Below are 16,698 nucleotides of genomic sequence, written 5' to 3'. Positions count from 1 at the left end.
TAGAGAAACTGTTTCCTGTCCGTGCAACTCTCAGGACACAGTGGAACTACCTCCCATTCTAGGTCTCTTGGGCCTCAGAGGAGGGACCAGCTGTTCTTTTTAAAAAAATTTTAATCCTCCCCTGAAGACATATTTTTTTATTGATTTTAGAGAAAGAGAAAGGGAGAGAGAGAAAGAGAAACAGCAATATGAGAAACATCAATCAGCTGCCTCCCAAACATTCCCCAACTGGAGATCGAACTCACAACCTAGGTATGTGCCCTGACCAGGAATCAAACCCGCAACGTTTGGTGTACGGGCTGACACCCGCCCAGCTGAGCACCCAGCCAGGACAGCACCATCCTTTCACTGAATGCTCTTCAAGGGTCTAAAGGTGCCCCAGCCTTCATAAAAGACAGAGGTTAACCTACTTTTTCAACAAGCGCTTGACACTAGCAGGTATGTTGGAGTTTCGCGGATGAAATAAAGTGGGAGATGCTGCCCAGGGCCTCGTCCCCTGCTCTGCAGCCAGGCCTCTGCCTCCTCCGGGCCGGTGGGAGGAGACGCTCAGGTCCCAACGGACTGTGACATGAACTGGGGCTCAGGGAACCTCGACAGGCCTGGGAGGAAGGGCTCCGATTTCACCTGCAAGCAGGTTGATGGGTTAAGGGGCAGCACTTTGGGTGGGAGGGTTGATGGGCACTCTTGCATCTCAGAAGCTGGCTGGGCCAAGAAGTGCTTTTTGCTCAGCTTCTGTATTGGAGTTCTCCAGAGAATCCGGTGTATGGATGTGTAGAAAGAGGTTTATGACAATGAGTGGCTCACATGATTATGGAGACTGACAAGTCCCCAGGTCTGCAGGCAGCAAGCTGGAGGACCAGGAGAGCCCATCATGGTCTAGTTCGCTTGCTGGCAGGTTCAAGACCCAGGAAGAGATGTTTCAGTTCAAGTCCAAAGGCAAAAAAACCCCAAAACACCCAGAAACCCCAAACCCAATGTCCCCGTTTGAAGGCCGCAGGCGGGAGGAATTCCCTCTTATTCTAGGTAGGTTCTACTCATGCCTTCCACTGACTGGGTGAGGCCCACCCCCCTTAGGGAGGGCAATCTGCTTTATTCGGGCTATTGATTTACAGGTTAATCTCGCCCAAAATACCCTCACAGCAACGCTCGGAATGACTTTTGAACAAATATCTGCATACCCCTTGGCTCAGTCAAGTTTACACAGAAAATTAACCATCACAGTACACATCTTTCTTATTCCATAGACTAAATGGGGGGCAGTGAGGAGGGAGAGTTGGAGAGATGCTCATTTTGGCCACAGGTTAGCAAGCTTCATTTCCACTTTGTCACTGGGACTCAGGCTGGAGAGACCGCAGAGAAGTCAGCAAGGCAGCTGCGCCCCTGCACGCCCTCTGCCCCCCAGAAGTGTGAGGTTTCAGTGCACCACTGGGCCGCAAGCTACCTGAGAGCAGGGCCGGGCTCCGACGCACAGGGCACAGGTATGAATCCAGGGCCTCGCCCAGCCCTGGCACACAGAACATGCCTGGCACAGGTTTGTCTGATGAGTCAATGACTGAGGGAGCAGGGACTGAATGGCCCCTGCCATCTTCAAATCCACTCGGTGACTGTAAACTGGACACAAGTATCAAATCAGAATTTCAAAGGGTCAAAACTTCAGCTGGACGGCCCTGGCCAGGTGGCTCGGTTGGTGACAGCATCACCCCAAACACCAAAAGGTTGCAAGCTCCATTTCCAGGCAGGGCACAGGCCTAGGTTGTGGGTTCAATCCCCTGTTGGGTCGTGTATGGGAGGCAACTGATCAAAGTTTCTCACATCGGTGTGTTGCTGTTGTCTCTTTTCTCTCTCTCTTCCTTCCTCTCCTCTAAAAAATCAATTTAAAAAACAAACAAAACATATCCTTTGGTGAGGATTTAAAAAAACACTGCGCAATCGCGGCACCAAACAAAAACTCCCCGGTACTGAGGAGACAGGCCTGTTTGCAGAGGGTCTCCGGCTTCAGAGAGCGAATTCCCTGCGTCCAAGGATGCTGGTCACACTGCTCGGGACGGGACGGGTGGCCTTCTACTCTCTCAGGTGCCATGTTGATTGTGCCAAACCCAGGGGGTGCCACCCCCACCCCACCCCCCATTTCCTTCCTCCTCAGCTGCCCCAGGGCCTCTCCCCACCCCTCGCTGCCTCCAGCCCCCACCCCACGCCTTCAGAGATGCTGCCCTTGGAGGAGGCCCCCACCTCACCCGCCCCCGAACCAGCTCTAACAGCCCTGACACATCTGCTGGTCACTGCGCCTCTTTCGTTTTCAGGCTAAAAATAAGAGCTGACCCTTTTCTGGGTCACACGTTTGTTGCTGGAGGCATCCTGTGGGCTGGAAATGGGGGTCAAAACCATGAAGCTTGAGTGTCCGTCCTGGGAACACTCAGACCAGACACAGGGCTGCATCGCCTTAGACAGCCGTTCCCGGGGCCTGTCTTTGGACACGGCCCCAAGGCCACGTCCACATCCATGGAACAGCCCAGGCCGCCCGGGCTTCTGTGGCAGCTGAGGTGCGCCTGGGCTTCTCTGTTTTTAAAGGATTGCCTCTTTTTGGAACTTCCACCCTTTTCCTTCATCCCTATGAAAACAAGTCTATTTTTGGCAGATACATAGGCTGGGCCAGATTCTCACGCTGAGCAGAGGAAGGAGAGAGACAGTCTGGGGCGGGACGGGGTGAGGCGGGGAGGGGGCACTGGCCTGACTCTACCTGCCGCCTGGAGTGAAGCCCCAAGTGTGGAGTACAGTCCATGACGCCGGGCGGGGGGGGGGGTGGGGGGGGGGATGCCCACTCTACTACCCTGCTGCACTCAGGGCGGATGCGGTGGGTGTCCGACAGGAAAGGTTCGTCCCTGTGGCCACAAACTCAGCGTCGGAGGTAAGTCCCCTGACGGAGGGCAAGGACACCTATATCCCTGGCGGCATTCCCCGCCCGGCTCGGGCGGATGGCTGTGGAGACTGACGTCCAGGGCACAGAGTTGGCCGAGCCCCAGGGTGGCTTTCAGGGCCCAGGGGAGGCAGTAAACACGCAGGAGCCAGATTAGGACACAGATCGGCAGGACCAGCCTTTCTTGCCAGGACGGCAGGCTCTCATGGAAGCCCCGACCCGGCACAGTTGTCTGCAACCAAGTGAGGGCTGGAGGCTGGGAGAGTTTGAGGCACCAGCGGAAAGGGGGGCGCGTGGACGGGGGGCTAGGCACCCCTGAGGGATGGGCTGGCCATCGGCCCTGGAATGCCGTCTCCATGGCGCTGTGTTGACTGGCATGCTCCTTAGCCATGCCCTGCCCTCATCCAGGTGTCTGCCACCCGGCAGGTGCGAGAGCCCTCGCCCCTCTGGGGCGACCATGCGTGGTCCTGTGGGTTCACAGGTGAGGCGGGCAGAGGGAAATGGACCAGTATGTCCTGGCTGCACCTGCACAGCTTTCTGCCCCGGCACCAAGCGGGTGCCCGGTTCATACCATGGGCCTTGTCTTTACTCCTTTCTCATCCGAATCTCCTTGCTTTCCAAGCCTTGTACTTGAAAGTCTCAAGTAAGTGACGTGCCTCCGAGCCCCCGTTTGAAATCTTAGCCCAGGGACCCCACTGTGGCAACAGGACCTGGAAATGCACAACGCCCCTCCCCTGCCAGTCTAAGCCCGTTCCTCCCCCGGGAGGCAGCTGAGGAACCGGAAGGCTCCTGGTGCCCCTGCCTGCGGGAGACCCGGCTGCCTCCCAAGGAGGCCTACGCACCCTGGACACCCGAGGGGGTGCCGGTCACCACCGTGGGCACCTGGCCCCGTCCGCTCCCGCCCCGCGCTCACCTGGTAGGCAGCTTGCCTCATGAACTGCTTGGCGGGCTGCTTCCAGATGGCAGGCACCGTGATGACCCATCTGACATCAGAGTTCTCGAACTCTGAACCCGCCTGGTCGCTCAGCTCCTACAGCCAAGGAAAGGGCCGCAGGTCAGGCGGACGTGGCTACATTTACTGAGAGCTTACCCTGCATCAACACTGTTATACCTCATCTGCAGTAATCCCTCCAAGAATGCTGTTAGGGAGAGATTATAACTGTGCCCCTTTCCTGCAGGTGGCAAACTCAGGCTCGATATGCTGTCTTTCTGATGATTACACGGCTAGAAGGGGGCAGAGCCAAAATCTGGACTCAGCCCCAGGTCTATCTTGACTCTAAAGGCCAATGTCTTAACTAAATTGCAACACATGGTCTCGTATCTAGAACAGTGTCTGGTGGCAGCTGTCAGAGCTGTCACTGTCATCTTCCTCCCCTCCAGCCCAGCATGTGAGGGGATTTTCCTGGTGGGACAGGAAGGATGTAAATGGCTGACGCGAGAACCATGCTGTCCTTAGCTCTAGGTCGAGGTTACACCATGTGGGTAAAGGGGATGGGCAGAAGCCTCAGAGGTCTCCACCTGGCCCACGTAGACAAAATAGCATAGTGCCGACTCAGTATTTCCATCTGTAAAATGGGGAGAATAAAACTAACCCCCGGCATAAGCGGCAAAATTAAATGAGAACACACATGGGACGTCTGGCACGGAAAAGACTTCTGATAAATGCTGCTTCCTTCCTCCCCTCCCCTCCTGTAGCCACGGTCACCAGACAGACCTGAAATCAAAGCGAAACGCACACCAGGGCTCTTCTGCACCAGAGTCAGCGTCATGGACGCGACTCAGAGGAACCGGCTGGTGATTTTTGTTTTTCCTGATGGATGTCACACTTTCCCTATTGTTTCAAATGGTTATCCTGGGACTGACCCACCCTCTCACTGAACTAACTTCCTCTATGATCAGTAAGCTTCTTTTTTTTTCATTTTTAACTGTGACAAAATACATATGACAAAATGTATTATTTTTAAGTGTACAGTTCGGCAGTGTTAAGTGTATTCAGCAAACTTTTTTCTTTTTCCCCGCTTTGGGCCACCATGAAATAGCCGATTTGGGGGTTTTATTTCTGTTTTTCTGTTGTTGTTTTTTAATCATGTGTTATTTCCTTGCGGGTCTGCACTGGGCGTTAAAGCAGGGGAGCGTGTGAGTGTTGGGAAGGGTTCTGAGCACACCTACTGCCACCCAGACCATTTTAGACTCTGAGCAGGAAGAGTCGGAACTGAATGATGGCTTCCCTGGCTGCAGGGGAAGTTGCTTAGATCCGCCTCCACCAGCCGCTGGAGGACAGCTGGGAGGGGAAGGATCCTGACATTAACCGAACGTCTCCTTTGTCCCACACTTGTGCTCGCTTCCTTCATGAACGAGACCCCCATGCACGTCCACCCGCCCCTCAATGCCAAGCCGCCCCTTGGGAAGGCCTCGCTCCTGTAAATCTCCTTGAGCAGCTTTCTTCATGGAATTTTTCTTTTTTTTAAATATATATTTTTTGATTTCAGAGAGAAGAAGGGAGAGGGAGAGACAGAAACATCAATGATGTCTCCTACGGGGGATCAAGCCCGAAAGCCAGGCATGTGCCAGGCCGGGAATCGAACTCCTGGTTCAAGGGGCCACACCGTTTTCCCAGTGGCTGTGCCACTTTCCACTACCCCCTGCAGTTAGGAGGGCGAATCCTGCTCTCTCCCTCCAGGCACAACCTAGGTGGCGGGTGCACCCCCCACCACAGGCACCTCCACGTGTCCTACCTTCAGCGCCTGCTCCTTAAAGTACTGCAGGGCGTAAGCAAAGATTTCTAGGGCTTTGATCTTCTTGCCGTTGGCTGCTGTCAGGTCTGTATCCAAGGTGAGGTCCTGGCAGGGAGAGGAAGGAGACAGTAAGAAGACAAGGAGAGACGGCCTTCTAGCTTCACGGACAGCTGCCTGCAGCTGTGGGGGGCAGAGGAGGCGGGGCGGGGGGGACGCGGCTGGTGGCCATATTTGTGTTTCCCAATGTGTGAGAGGCAGCCCAGGATTCGACTTCCCCAAAACAGGCCTGGAGCAATGTCCTTGCACTGTGCAGGAGGCCCTGGCTGCTCCCCTCAGCGCCACCTCCGCTTCTCCCTCCTCCCTCCCTCCCTCCCAGATCCTCTGGGAGCGAGGTTTCAGGGCAGCCACAGCCCAGGAAGAGAGAAAGGCAGCAGGCACCGCTGGTGCAATTTACATGTTATTTGCACTCGGGACACACATGGTCACCCTCAGAGCCCGCACGGAAGCCTACATAATCATGCCAACTCACTGACATGCCCGATGCTGAACAGACATGAAGCGTTCGTTCCCCAGTGAGCTGCCAACCAAGTCCCCAAAATAGAAGAGCTCCTATTTTAAGGCCCTGCAGCCTGATCCACTGGGAGCCCAGCATCGCGCCTCGCTTCCCCGCCAGCAACGGAGCAGGTGTGAGTGCCGTCCTCGGGTGGAGGACGCTCTGCGGGTGCTGTATGGACTGGGGTCATTCAGAAATGAGGAGAAACGTCCCCCAGAGTGGGGATGGGCAGAGGGCCCCTGAGCAGCCGGAACCACCAGGCTCATTACTGCTGGGGAGTCAGCGGGGCCTCCGGATCGATCCTGCTGGGCAATTAGGCGTTGCCTCTGGAGTGTGAGGGGGCATCGAGCCGCTAAACCAGCCTCGTGAAGCCTGTCAGTCATCCGGACCCATCTGCACAAGCCCCTCCTCCCGGCCTGCCACATCCCTCCCCAGATGCTCAGAAAGACACCCCAGCTTTTGGGCGGCGGCTCCCCGTCTCAGAGACGTGGCCGAGCACCTGGAAGCCACAGGCTCCGAATTTTTAAAAATTCCTGTGTCCACCTGCATAAGCTGAGGCGCAAGCACTGAATCCCCTCAGGCGAAAAGGGAGGGTGCGTTTCTAGCAGGAGCCTGTCTGCTTTGTAGAGAGACCATCACCCCAAGAGCACTGAGCCCTGGGAAGTAGGTGCTGGTGGCTGGGTTTCCCATTAGTACCTGTTTTGTCGTCTGCAAACACGTAACAGCGACAAATAAAAGCAATCAGAGGAGCTAGAACTGACTAGACTTAGAAGTACCACATGGCTCCAGAGCTCTGCGTGTTCTGATTCCTCTTCTCCTTACAAAACCCCCATGGCGAAGGCACTCTCAGTGTGTCCACTGCACGGATAAGGTAAAGCAAGGCACGGAGAGGCCAGGGACTGGGATTAAGCATCTGGAAGGGGCCGAGGCGGGACTTAAACCCAGGTTGCCTGCCCTAGAGTCCCGGCCTTACACACCATCGCCATCCTGAATCTCTACGGAATAACGTGTTTGCACGGAAACGGTTCTCTCCTCTGGCCCAGCCTTTTCCACGCAGCTGGAGGGGGAGGCCGTCATTGACCTGGACAGTGTGTTGGGAGCAGCCCTGCCCCGGGAGCCGGGCCGCCAGTTGCTGGGCACTTGATTTCCTGAGCTTGCCCCTCCCCCACGCAGAGGGTTAAGGGGCCACGCGTTACTTCTGGACTGGCTACACTGCCCTCATCCCCGCCAAAGGCCCCGTCCCCACGACCCTCCTTCAGGATCCCCTAATCTCCCAGTAATCCAGCAACTGAAGGGGGCCTCCTATCATTGGGTCCCCAGCCCCCTAGGCCAGTGATGGCGAACCTATGACACGCATGTCAGAGGTGACACGTGAACTCATTTTTTTGGTTGATTTTTCTTTGTTAAATGGCATTGAAATATATAAAATAAATATCAAAAATATAAGTCTTTGTTTTACTATGATTACAAATATCAAAAAGTTTCTATATGTGACACGGCACCAGAGTTAAGTTAGGGTTTTTCAAAATGCTGACACGCCGAGCTCAAAAGGTTCCCCATCACTGCCCTAGGCCTAAGCTCCTCTCAGCATCCACTCTGATTGGTCTGTTTCCCAGGCAAATAAGCCATTAAATAGTCTCAACATCTCCCCGCCCACGTGTCCATCAGAAAGTGCTGTGTGTTCCACGAACGGATTGGGTGCTCGGGTCATTCTAAAATCAAGGTCAATGGACTTGAATGTCTGCCTGGGAGGAACCCCAGGGCCCCTGGGCTGGAAAGTCCCCACACCCGCAAGACTGGAGGGACCCCGGCTCTCCGATGCGGAGGACCTGGGGCCGGGGCGAGGCCCGCTTACCCCAGTCGTGTGCAGCTTCATCTTGAACTTCTCCAGGTACAGCCACTGCTTGGCCTCATTGGGGTCCAGGTCGTGGTAGAAGTCCCTGGCAGCATACCCGAAGCTGTGGAACTTCCTCTCGGGGGTCAGCAAGATGGTGGTGGGGGTCTTCTGGTTGGACACCCCAGGGTCACCTCCTTCCCACCGCCTGCCGCCAAGGAAAGAGAGAGATTGTGGCACCTTCTTCCGAAGTCCCAGGGAAGGGCCCCAGGGTCAGAGAAGGCAGAGGGGCCAGCTGGAGGGGGTGGAGGGGGAAGGCTGTGGGCTCAGGAGAAACTCGGAGGGGTGACAGACAGCTGGACCTCGGAGGAGGAAAGGACGCACAGGCTGCTCAGAGGTGGCCGGCGTGGGCATGCGTGTGTGGGCTGGGGAACAGGAGTGTAAGTGAGAACAGTGACTGTACCAATGGGAAGTGTCAGAAACGACTTTGGGAAGGAGGTGGGACCCAGGCTGAAGAGAACTGAGGAGAGATTCAACAGTGAGAGACGGGAGCCACGGAAGGTGTTAGATACCCCAGCTTTGGGGGCAGTCAGAGTCAGCGCTGCTGCTGACCGAGCCAGCCAGACGAAAGGAGGGAGGCTGGAAGCCGGGAGGCTGAGGAGGCAGCTCAGGCCTCACTTGGGAGCAGAGGTGGAAAGCCAAGGAAGAGAGAGCGGGGAGCGGGGAGGAAGTGGGGATGGATGGTCTAGAGCAGCGGTTCTCAATCTTCTGGCCTTTAAATACAGTTCCTCATGTTGTGACCCAACCATAAAATTATTTTCGTTGCTACTTCATAACTGTAATGTTGCTACTGTTATGAATCGTAATGTAAATATCTGATATGCAGGATGTATTTTCAGGGGTCGCGACCCACAGGTTGAGAACCACTGGAGGAGCGCCGCGCTGAATGGACACAGTGGTGAGCAGGAGCCGAGGCGTCCCCGAGGCGAGGTTGCAAGCGTGGGCACTGGAGGAGAAGGTGCCCTTTACAGAAACCAGGAGCCTGGACAGGGAGGCTGCAGGGAGCGGGGAGTCCGGGTGAACGTGGAGACAGCGTACCGGAGGGGAAGCACCTCTCGCCCTGGCCGCCTGGGGAGGTGGCTGCGCTCCTGGCCGAGCTCACGCCTGCTCCCCGACGGCATCGCTAAGCTCCGGTGGGCCACCACGTCCAGATGGAGAGCCAGCCTCCACCTGCATTTGCCGCCCAGAGGGGTCTGGGCTCGTGTCTGGCGGTTTCCCAGTCAAGCTCTAGCGGGGAACAGGCCCTACCCAGGGAGCCAAGTCCCGTGTGACCCCCGAGACACAGGGCTGATCACCATCCTGGGCTGGCACTGGGCACTGGGCACTGGGCACTGGCCAGGGGAGCACCCACACACCACCTTTCACAAAGGGCTTCCCATTACTGTCAACAGGACACTCGTGTCAGAAACGACCGCCCGAGCGTTCCCCTCCATTTCTAGTCCTTCGTTCCTACTGAAATACAGTAAGTTAACCTTCTCCTTCACAGCTCCGTCCGTCTGTCCCGCGGTTATATCCTATGTTCTGACTGAAGTAAAATTCAGGAGGATCCTCCTTCCAAATCCTACAACTAAGATGACATCTCTGAGGCCCTGGACGCGGCCCCTGTTTTAGGAGGTTCCTCCCCAGCAAGTTCAGTTACGTCTGCTCTTTCCCCCGCTTTCACTGCATGACCACCTCCTGGAAATAGCATTTCTTAAGACAACTGCGGAGACACTGACCAGCACTGATTCCAGCTTTTAACACGTGCTCTTTCCACTGGGGGCTTCTGTCTCGGAGACGGCGGAGCGGGCAGACCCTACGCCTGTCTGGCCAATCGGAGGCAGGATCCTGGCTCAACAGGCCGTGCTGCCTCGGGGTCTCCTAGAGATGAGGTGACACCACGGGTCTCGGGAGCCTCCTGGTGCGGGTCCCTTAGCTGAGTCCGCTTTTCCAGAGGAAAGGCGGGGCCTAACCCAAACCGGGTGGGGATTACTTTTATTACAACTTGTCTTGTCAACCACACTTTTAAAAAATGCCTAAAATCTTACCCCGTGAGTGATAACTAAATTCCACAACTACCAGCGAAGGGAACTGCCAATCACAATGTATCTTCAGAGCCATATTGACCTTGGAAAATTGGGGTGATCAGTCCCTGGCTCCCAAAGCTTCGGGGGCTGAAGACTGTGGGAAGGCCAGGCCCAGACCGGGGGAGCAGGCCTTGGTGCTGGACAGACCAGAATCTTCATAGACAGCGGGCCACGTGGGGACACGGTGGGCACCAGAGTGTGCCGGCCGCTGTGAGCACGGGGTGGACACAGGGAGTGTCCTGAGAGCGCGCCCCAGGAGACCCAGGGCAACTTCAGGTGACCCCTCGCTTGGCTGCCATTCCCCGCTCTGCTTCCTCTCAGGCGAGGTGCTTTCTGCTCTGGTCACGTCACCTGTGACACTTCCGCACCCGGAAGAGCTAGCACCTCCCCGCTTACATTGACAGGAAGTCTCACTTCGTCTGCACGCACAGCCTGCGAGGCAGCATGGTCAGTCTCCCCATTTTACAGATGAGGGAACTGAGGGTTAGAAGGCTTAGCAATTGCCTAAGCTCCCACAGGAAGTGCCCACCACAGACACCTGTAAGTGGGCACCCCTCCCCCGAGGCTGCACGCCGGAGTCACCGGGACAGGTTTCAAACGCACCAGCCAAGCCCTCCCCCAGACCAACTAGTCAGAATAAACCAACACTGTCACAGACCACGACGCTGCAGCCCAGAGACCAGAGTGGCTGCCCCGAGTGGCACAGTGAGTTTGGGCCGAGCTGGGCCAGAGTCCAGGACCCAGCGCCTGCGCCTGCGCCTGCCCACCCAAGCACTCGCCTCATCACGTGAATGCACTCCGGCTCCTTGGTGAAGCTGTAGGCGTAGCCGCTAGACGTGGTCCCGAAGTCGATGGCCACCACCACGAGAAACGTCTGCTGCTCCGAGACGCTCGAGTCGGCATCGTTCTGCAGAGGCACCGAGTAAGGTATGGGGAGGGGGTCCACCACGCCTGGCTTTCAGGAAGATGCCCCAGGTGGTCCCACCCCGCCCCGCTGTACACCCACTGCCCAGGACAGTCGCTGTCTGGCTCAAGCCCTGGGGAGAGGGGAGGCCAGCCTCAGCCCAGGGAGGCGCCCCTAAGTGAAGGGCCAAGCCCACAGCTTGCCACCACTCCCCTTTATCAACAACTGTGCATGCGCGTGGCTCTTACGGACACCACCACCAGGGCCGGAGCCCAGTGGTTCTGAGTGACAGCCTTCCTCCCACTGTTCTCCCCAAGTCCCCGTGCAGACCCGCAGCCACTGCCCCGAGGGCTTTCCCAGCTGGGTCCGTGCACCTCCCAGGTGACCACTCCACCTGCTCCGTGTGTCAGGCCTGGGAGCAGGGCTCCACATGCCAGGGGCCCTGCCGGGTCCTGCCATAACCACGCATGACCCCAATGAGTCCTGTCCCCTCAGGGCTGCCCCCACCTGCCCGCCCATGCTGCCACCCAGGCCACTGGCTCCAACGGCACCAGCCACACAGGCCCAGAGTGGGACAAGGACTCGGGAGGGCTCACATGGCTGGTACCAGGACCACTTAATCTCCACCCAGGAACATGACGGGATGTTCAGCTGCCTCCTCATATGAACAGCCCCACAAAGCCAAGATAATGAGCACACACTCCCACACACATGTACACATGTCTTACCACGATATGGGAGGGGGACAGAGGCGTGATCCCTGTGTCCCCGAGACTCCGGGCAGGAGATGAGTATGCAGACGTGGGGGCCGTTTCTGGAAAGAGAAAGACAAAGCATGTTCCTTAGTGGTGGTAGGGGCTGGCCTGGCGAGCAGGAGCGAGGCTGCGTGGTGGCCAGGCTGACCCCAGCCACAAAGTTCAGGTGTCAGCACCCCCTTACATTTAGTATTTAAAACTTGACCAAATGAGCCCTAGTCAGTTTGGCTCAGTGCATAGAGCATCAGCCCACAGACTGAAAGGTCCTGGGTTCAATTCCTGTCAAGGGCACATACCTTGGTTACAGATTCCCTGGCCCTGGTTGGGGTGCATGCGGGAGGCAACCAATCGATGTGTCTCTCTCACATCAATGTTTCTCTCTGTCTCCCCCTCTCCCTTCCACTCTCTCTAAAAATCAATGGAAAAAATATCCTCAGGTGAAGATTAACAAAAAGTAAATAAAAATAAAAAAATAAAATAAAACTTGACCAAATAAGACATTCCTTTTCTCCCAGGGACCCGCAGTCCTCTCAGTAGGTGCCATCCAACTCCCACTTAGCAGGGCGTCTGCCAGTCCCCAGACCGCCCCAGTCCTGGCTCCTGCCCCCGCAGAGCCATCTCCTAACCAGCCTCCATGTGGATGGGAGGAACCTGCACCTGAAATGACGTGTGAACTTTCATGTGCACTTTCCAGGAACAACCCCTCACGTAGGAATACAGGCCACGAGCGCACCTTCCCGAAAGAACTTCCTTCCTGGTGGAAGCATCATCTCCTGCCTCCCTCTGGCTTGAGACCCCGCCAGCCTATGGGGACCTCATCTCTCTTCCGTGACACTGAAGGGTTTTGACTTTCAGTAAGAAAATCCACAGCGGAAAGACAGGTAGGCTAGCATTCCTGGGCCCCGAAGACAGGCCCCACCACAGATTCAAGGCCAAACCGGAGAAGGGCCACCAGCGAAGCCGCATGAACATCGTTCTGCCAACTGCCCGGCTGCTCCTGCCATTATTCAGGCGCGGATATCTGTCCTGAAACCTGGGCACAGCCCAGGGGCTCTCGCCCAGGAGTGAGCACCCAAGGAGAAGTCACACTGTGCCCGGTCAGTGCCAGAGGCTCCGCACGGCTGTCCCTTCCCGCTGCCCAGGACTGGCAGGGCCGCAGATCAAGAACTGTGGGCTCTCACTGCAGAGACGATGCCAGACTCTGGGCACCTACAAATGCCAGGCGCCATCCGGGGTGCTCTACAAATACGGCTCCACTCGGTACACAGCCTAGTACCCGGGAGGAAAAAATGGTAATTTGCTAAAATAAAACTTGTGGTCAAGGCAACCAGAGGGTGTGGGGTGTCTGAGAAGGGCCTGTCTGCTTCAAGAGGAGACCAGGAGCGGCTCCCTCGGTCTCCGCCGTCAACCACTGGGTAATCCCACGCACTTGCCGATCCTTTTTTCCTGCTTGGTGAGAACTCAAACAGCATCATGGCCATGGGTGCCGAACGGGCTGAGGGAACGGCATGAATCATTGAAGAGTGGACGTGAGGCTTCCACTCTGCACAGCCACCTCCCCTCTCCTGATGAGGCTCAATTCCAACCGCGGGGAGAAAGGTGCAGAGGCAAAAAGATCAACTGGCTGGGCAAAGGACTCAGGCATTTCTCCAAAGAATATATACAAATGGTAGCAAAGATGTTTGACATTAGTAATCGTTAGAGAAATGCAAATCAAAACCACCATGAGATACTGTTTCACACCCACGAGGATGGCTATCATAAAAAAGGAACAGAAATGACAAATGTTGGCAAGGATGTGGACAAATCGGAACCCTTATATATATCTGGTGGGAATGTGAGATGGCACAGCCACTGGGGAAGAGTTTGGTGGTTCCTCAAAAAGTCAAATATAGAATTACCGTATGACCCAGCAATTCCACTCCTAGGTATCTGCCCCAAAGAACTGAAAACAAGGATTCAATGGATACTTGTATGTGAATGTCATTGCAGTCACAATAAGCACAATGTAGAAAGAACCTAGTATCCACCAATGGATGAATAGGTAATCAAAACATGGTATATCCATATAATGGAGTATTATTCAGCTGTAAAAAGGAATAAAATTCTCATACATGTCATAACATAGATGAATCTAGAACACATTATGCTAAGTGAAATAAGCTAGGCACAAAAGGTGAAATACAGTGTGATTCCACTTATATGAAATATCTAGAAAAGGCCAATTCATAGAGACAGGAGGTAGATTCGAGGTTGCCCGGAGCTGGAAGGAGGCAGGAACAGAGCGTGTACTGTTTCTATATTGGTAAGGAAAAAGTTTTGGAAACAGGCAGTAGTGATGGTTACACAATACTGACTGTAATTATTTCCAAAGATTTGTACACTTAAAAATGGTTAAAATGGCAAATCTTACATCTTATATTTATTATATATTTTTTACTTTACCACAACTAATATTTTTTATTTAAAAAAAATTAACTTGCCCATCTGAGAGGGGGAGCAATTTCTGATTCCTATTAGCACCCAAACCTCAGTGCTCTTGGAAGGAGAATGGAGACAGAGCCAGGCTCCTGGACCAGCCTGCTGGTCTCTGCCTTCTTTGCTGATCTCCTAGCACAGGGGCATCCGCTGCTATAAAAGCTGGGGGATTTGGCCTCTCCACTAGGGGTCCAGCCAGATGGTTCTGTCCACCTGTTGGGGAGACGTCTGCCCTGCCATGGCCCTTGGGGCAGCCAGCAGAGAGATGCCAGCCTGCACTGGAGCCACCCTCTCCCCACCTGCTATCTGGAAGGCCTACGGCCATGTGTCCACGTTTGCACAGAAGGTCTTGGAAGAAACCAAATGTCTAATTACCCAGAAAATCTGGTGTTGGCAATTAGCAAACAAGCTATTAGCTGCAGACATACCATCCACCCCGCCGTCGGCTTGGTTCTAATTATCCCATCACTCAGCCCTCCTCAGAGCATGGCCCACTGACGAGCAAAATTGCATGTGTTGGGCCACACAGGCCTCGGGCCCCGGAGGACTCCAGGATATTCAGGGCAAGAACCAAGGCCCTGCGGGGTTCTCCCTGCGAATCCCTCCCCCTCTGTCTCTGTTCAGTAGGAAATTAATCATTTGACTTGCTGATCACTCAACCAGGCCTAGTAGAGGCAATTAAACTTCACGGACTTCTTCCATCTGAAATTAAAATGCAGCTACACTGTGTAAAGATTTAAAACTGATCTGCAAAAAAAAGGCACGCAGCAACATTTTTATAGATATGTGACTATCATGCACACCCACACCTACAGCTCTCCACATCCCAAATCAAAGGTAAGCCACCGCTTAATGTGCATCAGTCCAGTGCAGGAATATACAAAGCCTACAGTGACAACTTTGTTCTCAAGCTAATGTTTCTTTATCTATTTAGGATGTCAAAGTGGTGCTCAAAAATTCTTGGGGAGCCCTAGCCAATTTGGCTCAGTGGATAGAGTGACAGCCCTTGAACTGAAGGGTCCTGGGTTCAATGCCGGTCAAGGGCTCATACCTCAGTTGCAGGCTCGATCCATGCATGGCCTTGGTCAGGGCTCGTGTGGGAGGCAACCAATTGATGTGTCTCTCACATTGATAATTCTCTCTCTCTCTCTCTCTCTCTCTCTCTCTCTCCCCCTCCCTTCCATTCTCAAAATCAATGGAAAAATATCCTCGGGTGAGGATTAACAAAAAAAAAATTTCTTTTTAATTATTGGGGAAAAGAACATGGAAAAGCCTCCTTTAGCCCTGAGGGGTATGGAAAGTCTCTGGCGCGCTAATAGCCCCAGCAAAGCTTGAGAGCTTCCATTCGATAAATAAGTGGTTAGGAATAAACACAAGGGGGTCAGTGGAATATTATCTACTGATCTAAGAGTACTTGACTAGATATTATCTACAACAAGAGAGAGTTGATGCATGAGGTGTCTATATATACAAAGTACATGTCGTATGACCTGGCTCCCAATACACAGGGGCCATGATCCCCTGTGAGACATTCTGTCATTAGCTGCAGCCCCGTTTATGCTTCTCTGCAAAGCCAGTACAAGAACATCTGCCCGTGACTGCTCCCACCTATGGGATATTCCAGGTCAGTACACACAGGGCGCCAGGGGCACATCGGGAAAGAGGAGAGAAAGGCAAAGCTAAAAGCCCAACAAGAACGGAGATTTGTAGAGTGCAGGCTTGGAGGAGAGAAAGGAAGCTGATGAAAAGAAATGGAGGCCCATCTGTGAAGGCAGGGAGAGGAGGAGAGATGAAAGGAAAATGCTTTACCAGGGAGTGTAGTCAAGGGCAAAGCCAAAAACTCTGGGAGTTTGAAGACAAACCTACCACACTGTTCCGAGTAGATTAAACAGACACTCAAAGCACCTCACCCTTCAAGCACTAAGTTCCCCTGAAATGCAGTAACACAGAGGGATTTGATGGTTTCACATCAAAAAAATCGGAACAACACCATTTCGGGAATGCAAACTCTGAGCCACACAACCATGGTTTCATGGAGAAAAAAGGGCCACTGCAGCTTTCTGGTCAACCAACAGAGAATTATTGTCGGATCTCCTTTGCTACCAATTTTAGCTAATTTAACAGCACTTCTGTTTTGTATATTTACTGTGCAATCCTTTTTAGTTTAGTGAATACAAAAATGAGTTGATTTGGCGGTTTCTAGGTTCACTCTTAACCTGGGACCCAGCCCCCAACACATGACTTTTAAAATAATATTTGCAGCAAAAGGGGATATATAGATAAAATTAAAATATTTTTTGCAGCAAAGCAGAGGATCTAAAGTATGACTCGGGACTTTTTCAGAGCCCCAAACCAGGTAGTTGAGGAGGAACTCGTTTAACTTGTTAGGTTAATGCTCA

The 16,698-nt window shown here is 54.1% G+C and overlaps 1 protein-coding gene across 6 annotated transcripts in view; it reads right to left on the bottom strand.

Annotated features, from left to right (window-relative positions):
• Positions 1-16,698, bottom strand: part of HSPA12A (heat shock protein family A (Hsp70) member 12A) — a 110,955-nt gene that overhangs the window by 16,364 nt on the left and 77,893 nt on the right. For all 6 annotated transcript variants that reach the window (XM_070432189.1, XM_070432187.1, XM_070432193.1 and 3 more), the window contains 5 exons: positions 11,795-11,880; positions 10,942-11,069; positions 8,058-8,244; positions 5,650-5,754; positions 3,828-3,944 (listed from right to left, as the gene is read on the bottom strand). In XM_070432189.1, the coding sequence (XP_070288290.1) occupies positions 3,828-3,944; positions 5,650-5,754; positions 8,058-8,244; positions 10,942-11,069; positions 11,795-11,880 (623 nt within the window). The remainder of the gene's footprint in view (positions 1-3,827; positions 3,945-5,649; positions 5,755-8,057; positions 8,245-10,941; positions 11,070-11,794; positions 11,881-16,698) is intronic.

This window comes from Myotis yumanensis, unplaced genomic scaffold, assembly GCF_028538775.1.
Source record: "Myotis yumanensis isolate MYYU_CA2020_CCGP unplaced genomic scaffold, mMyoYum1.0.hap1 SCAF_13, whole genome shotgun sequence".
Taxonomy (NCBI): Eukaryota; Metazoa; Chordata; class Mammalia; order Chiroptera; family Vespertilionidae; genus Myotis; species Myotis yumanensis.
The sequence above is the reverse complement of the archived record's forward strand: the minus strand, read 5'-3'. Positions and strand labels throughout refer to the sequence as shown.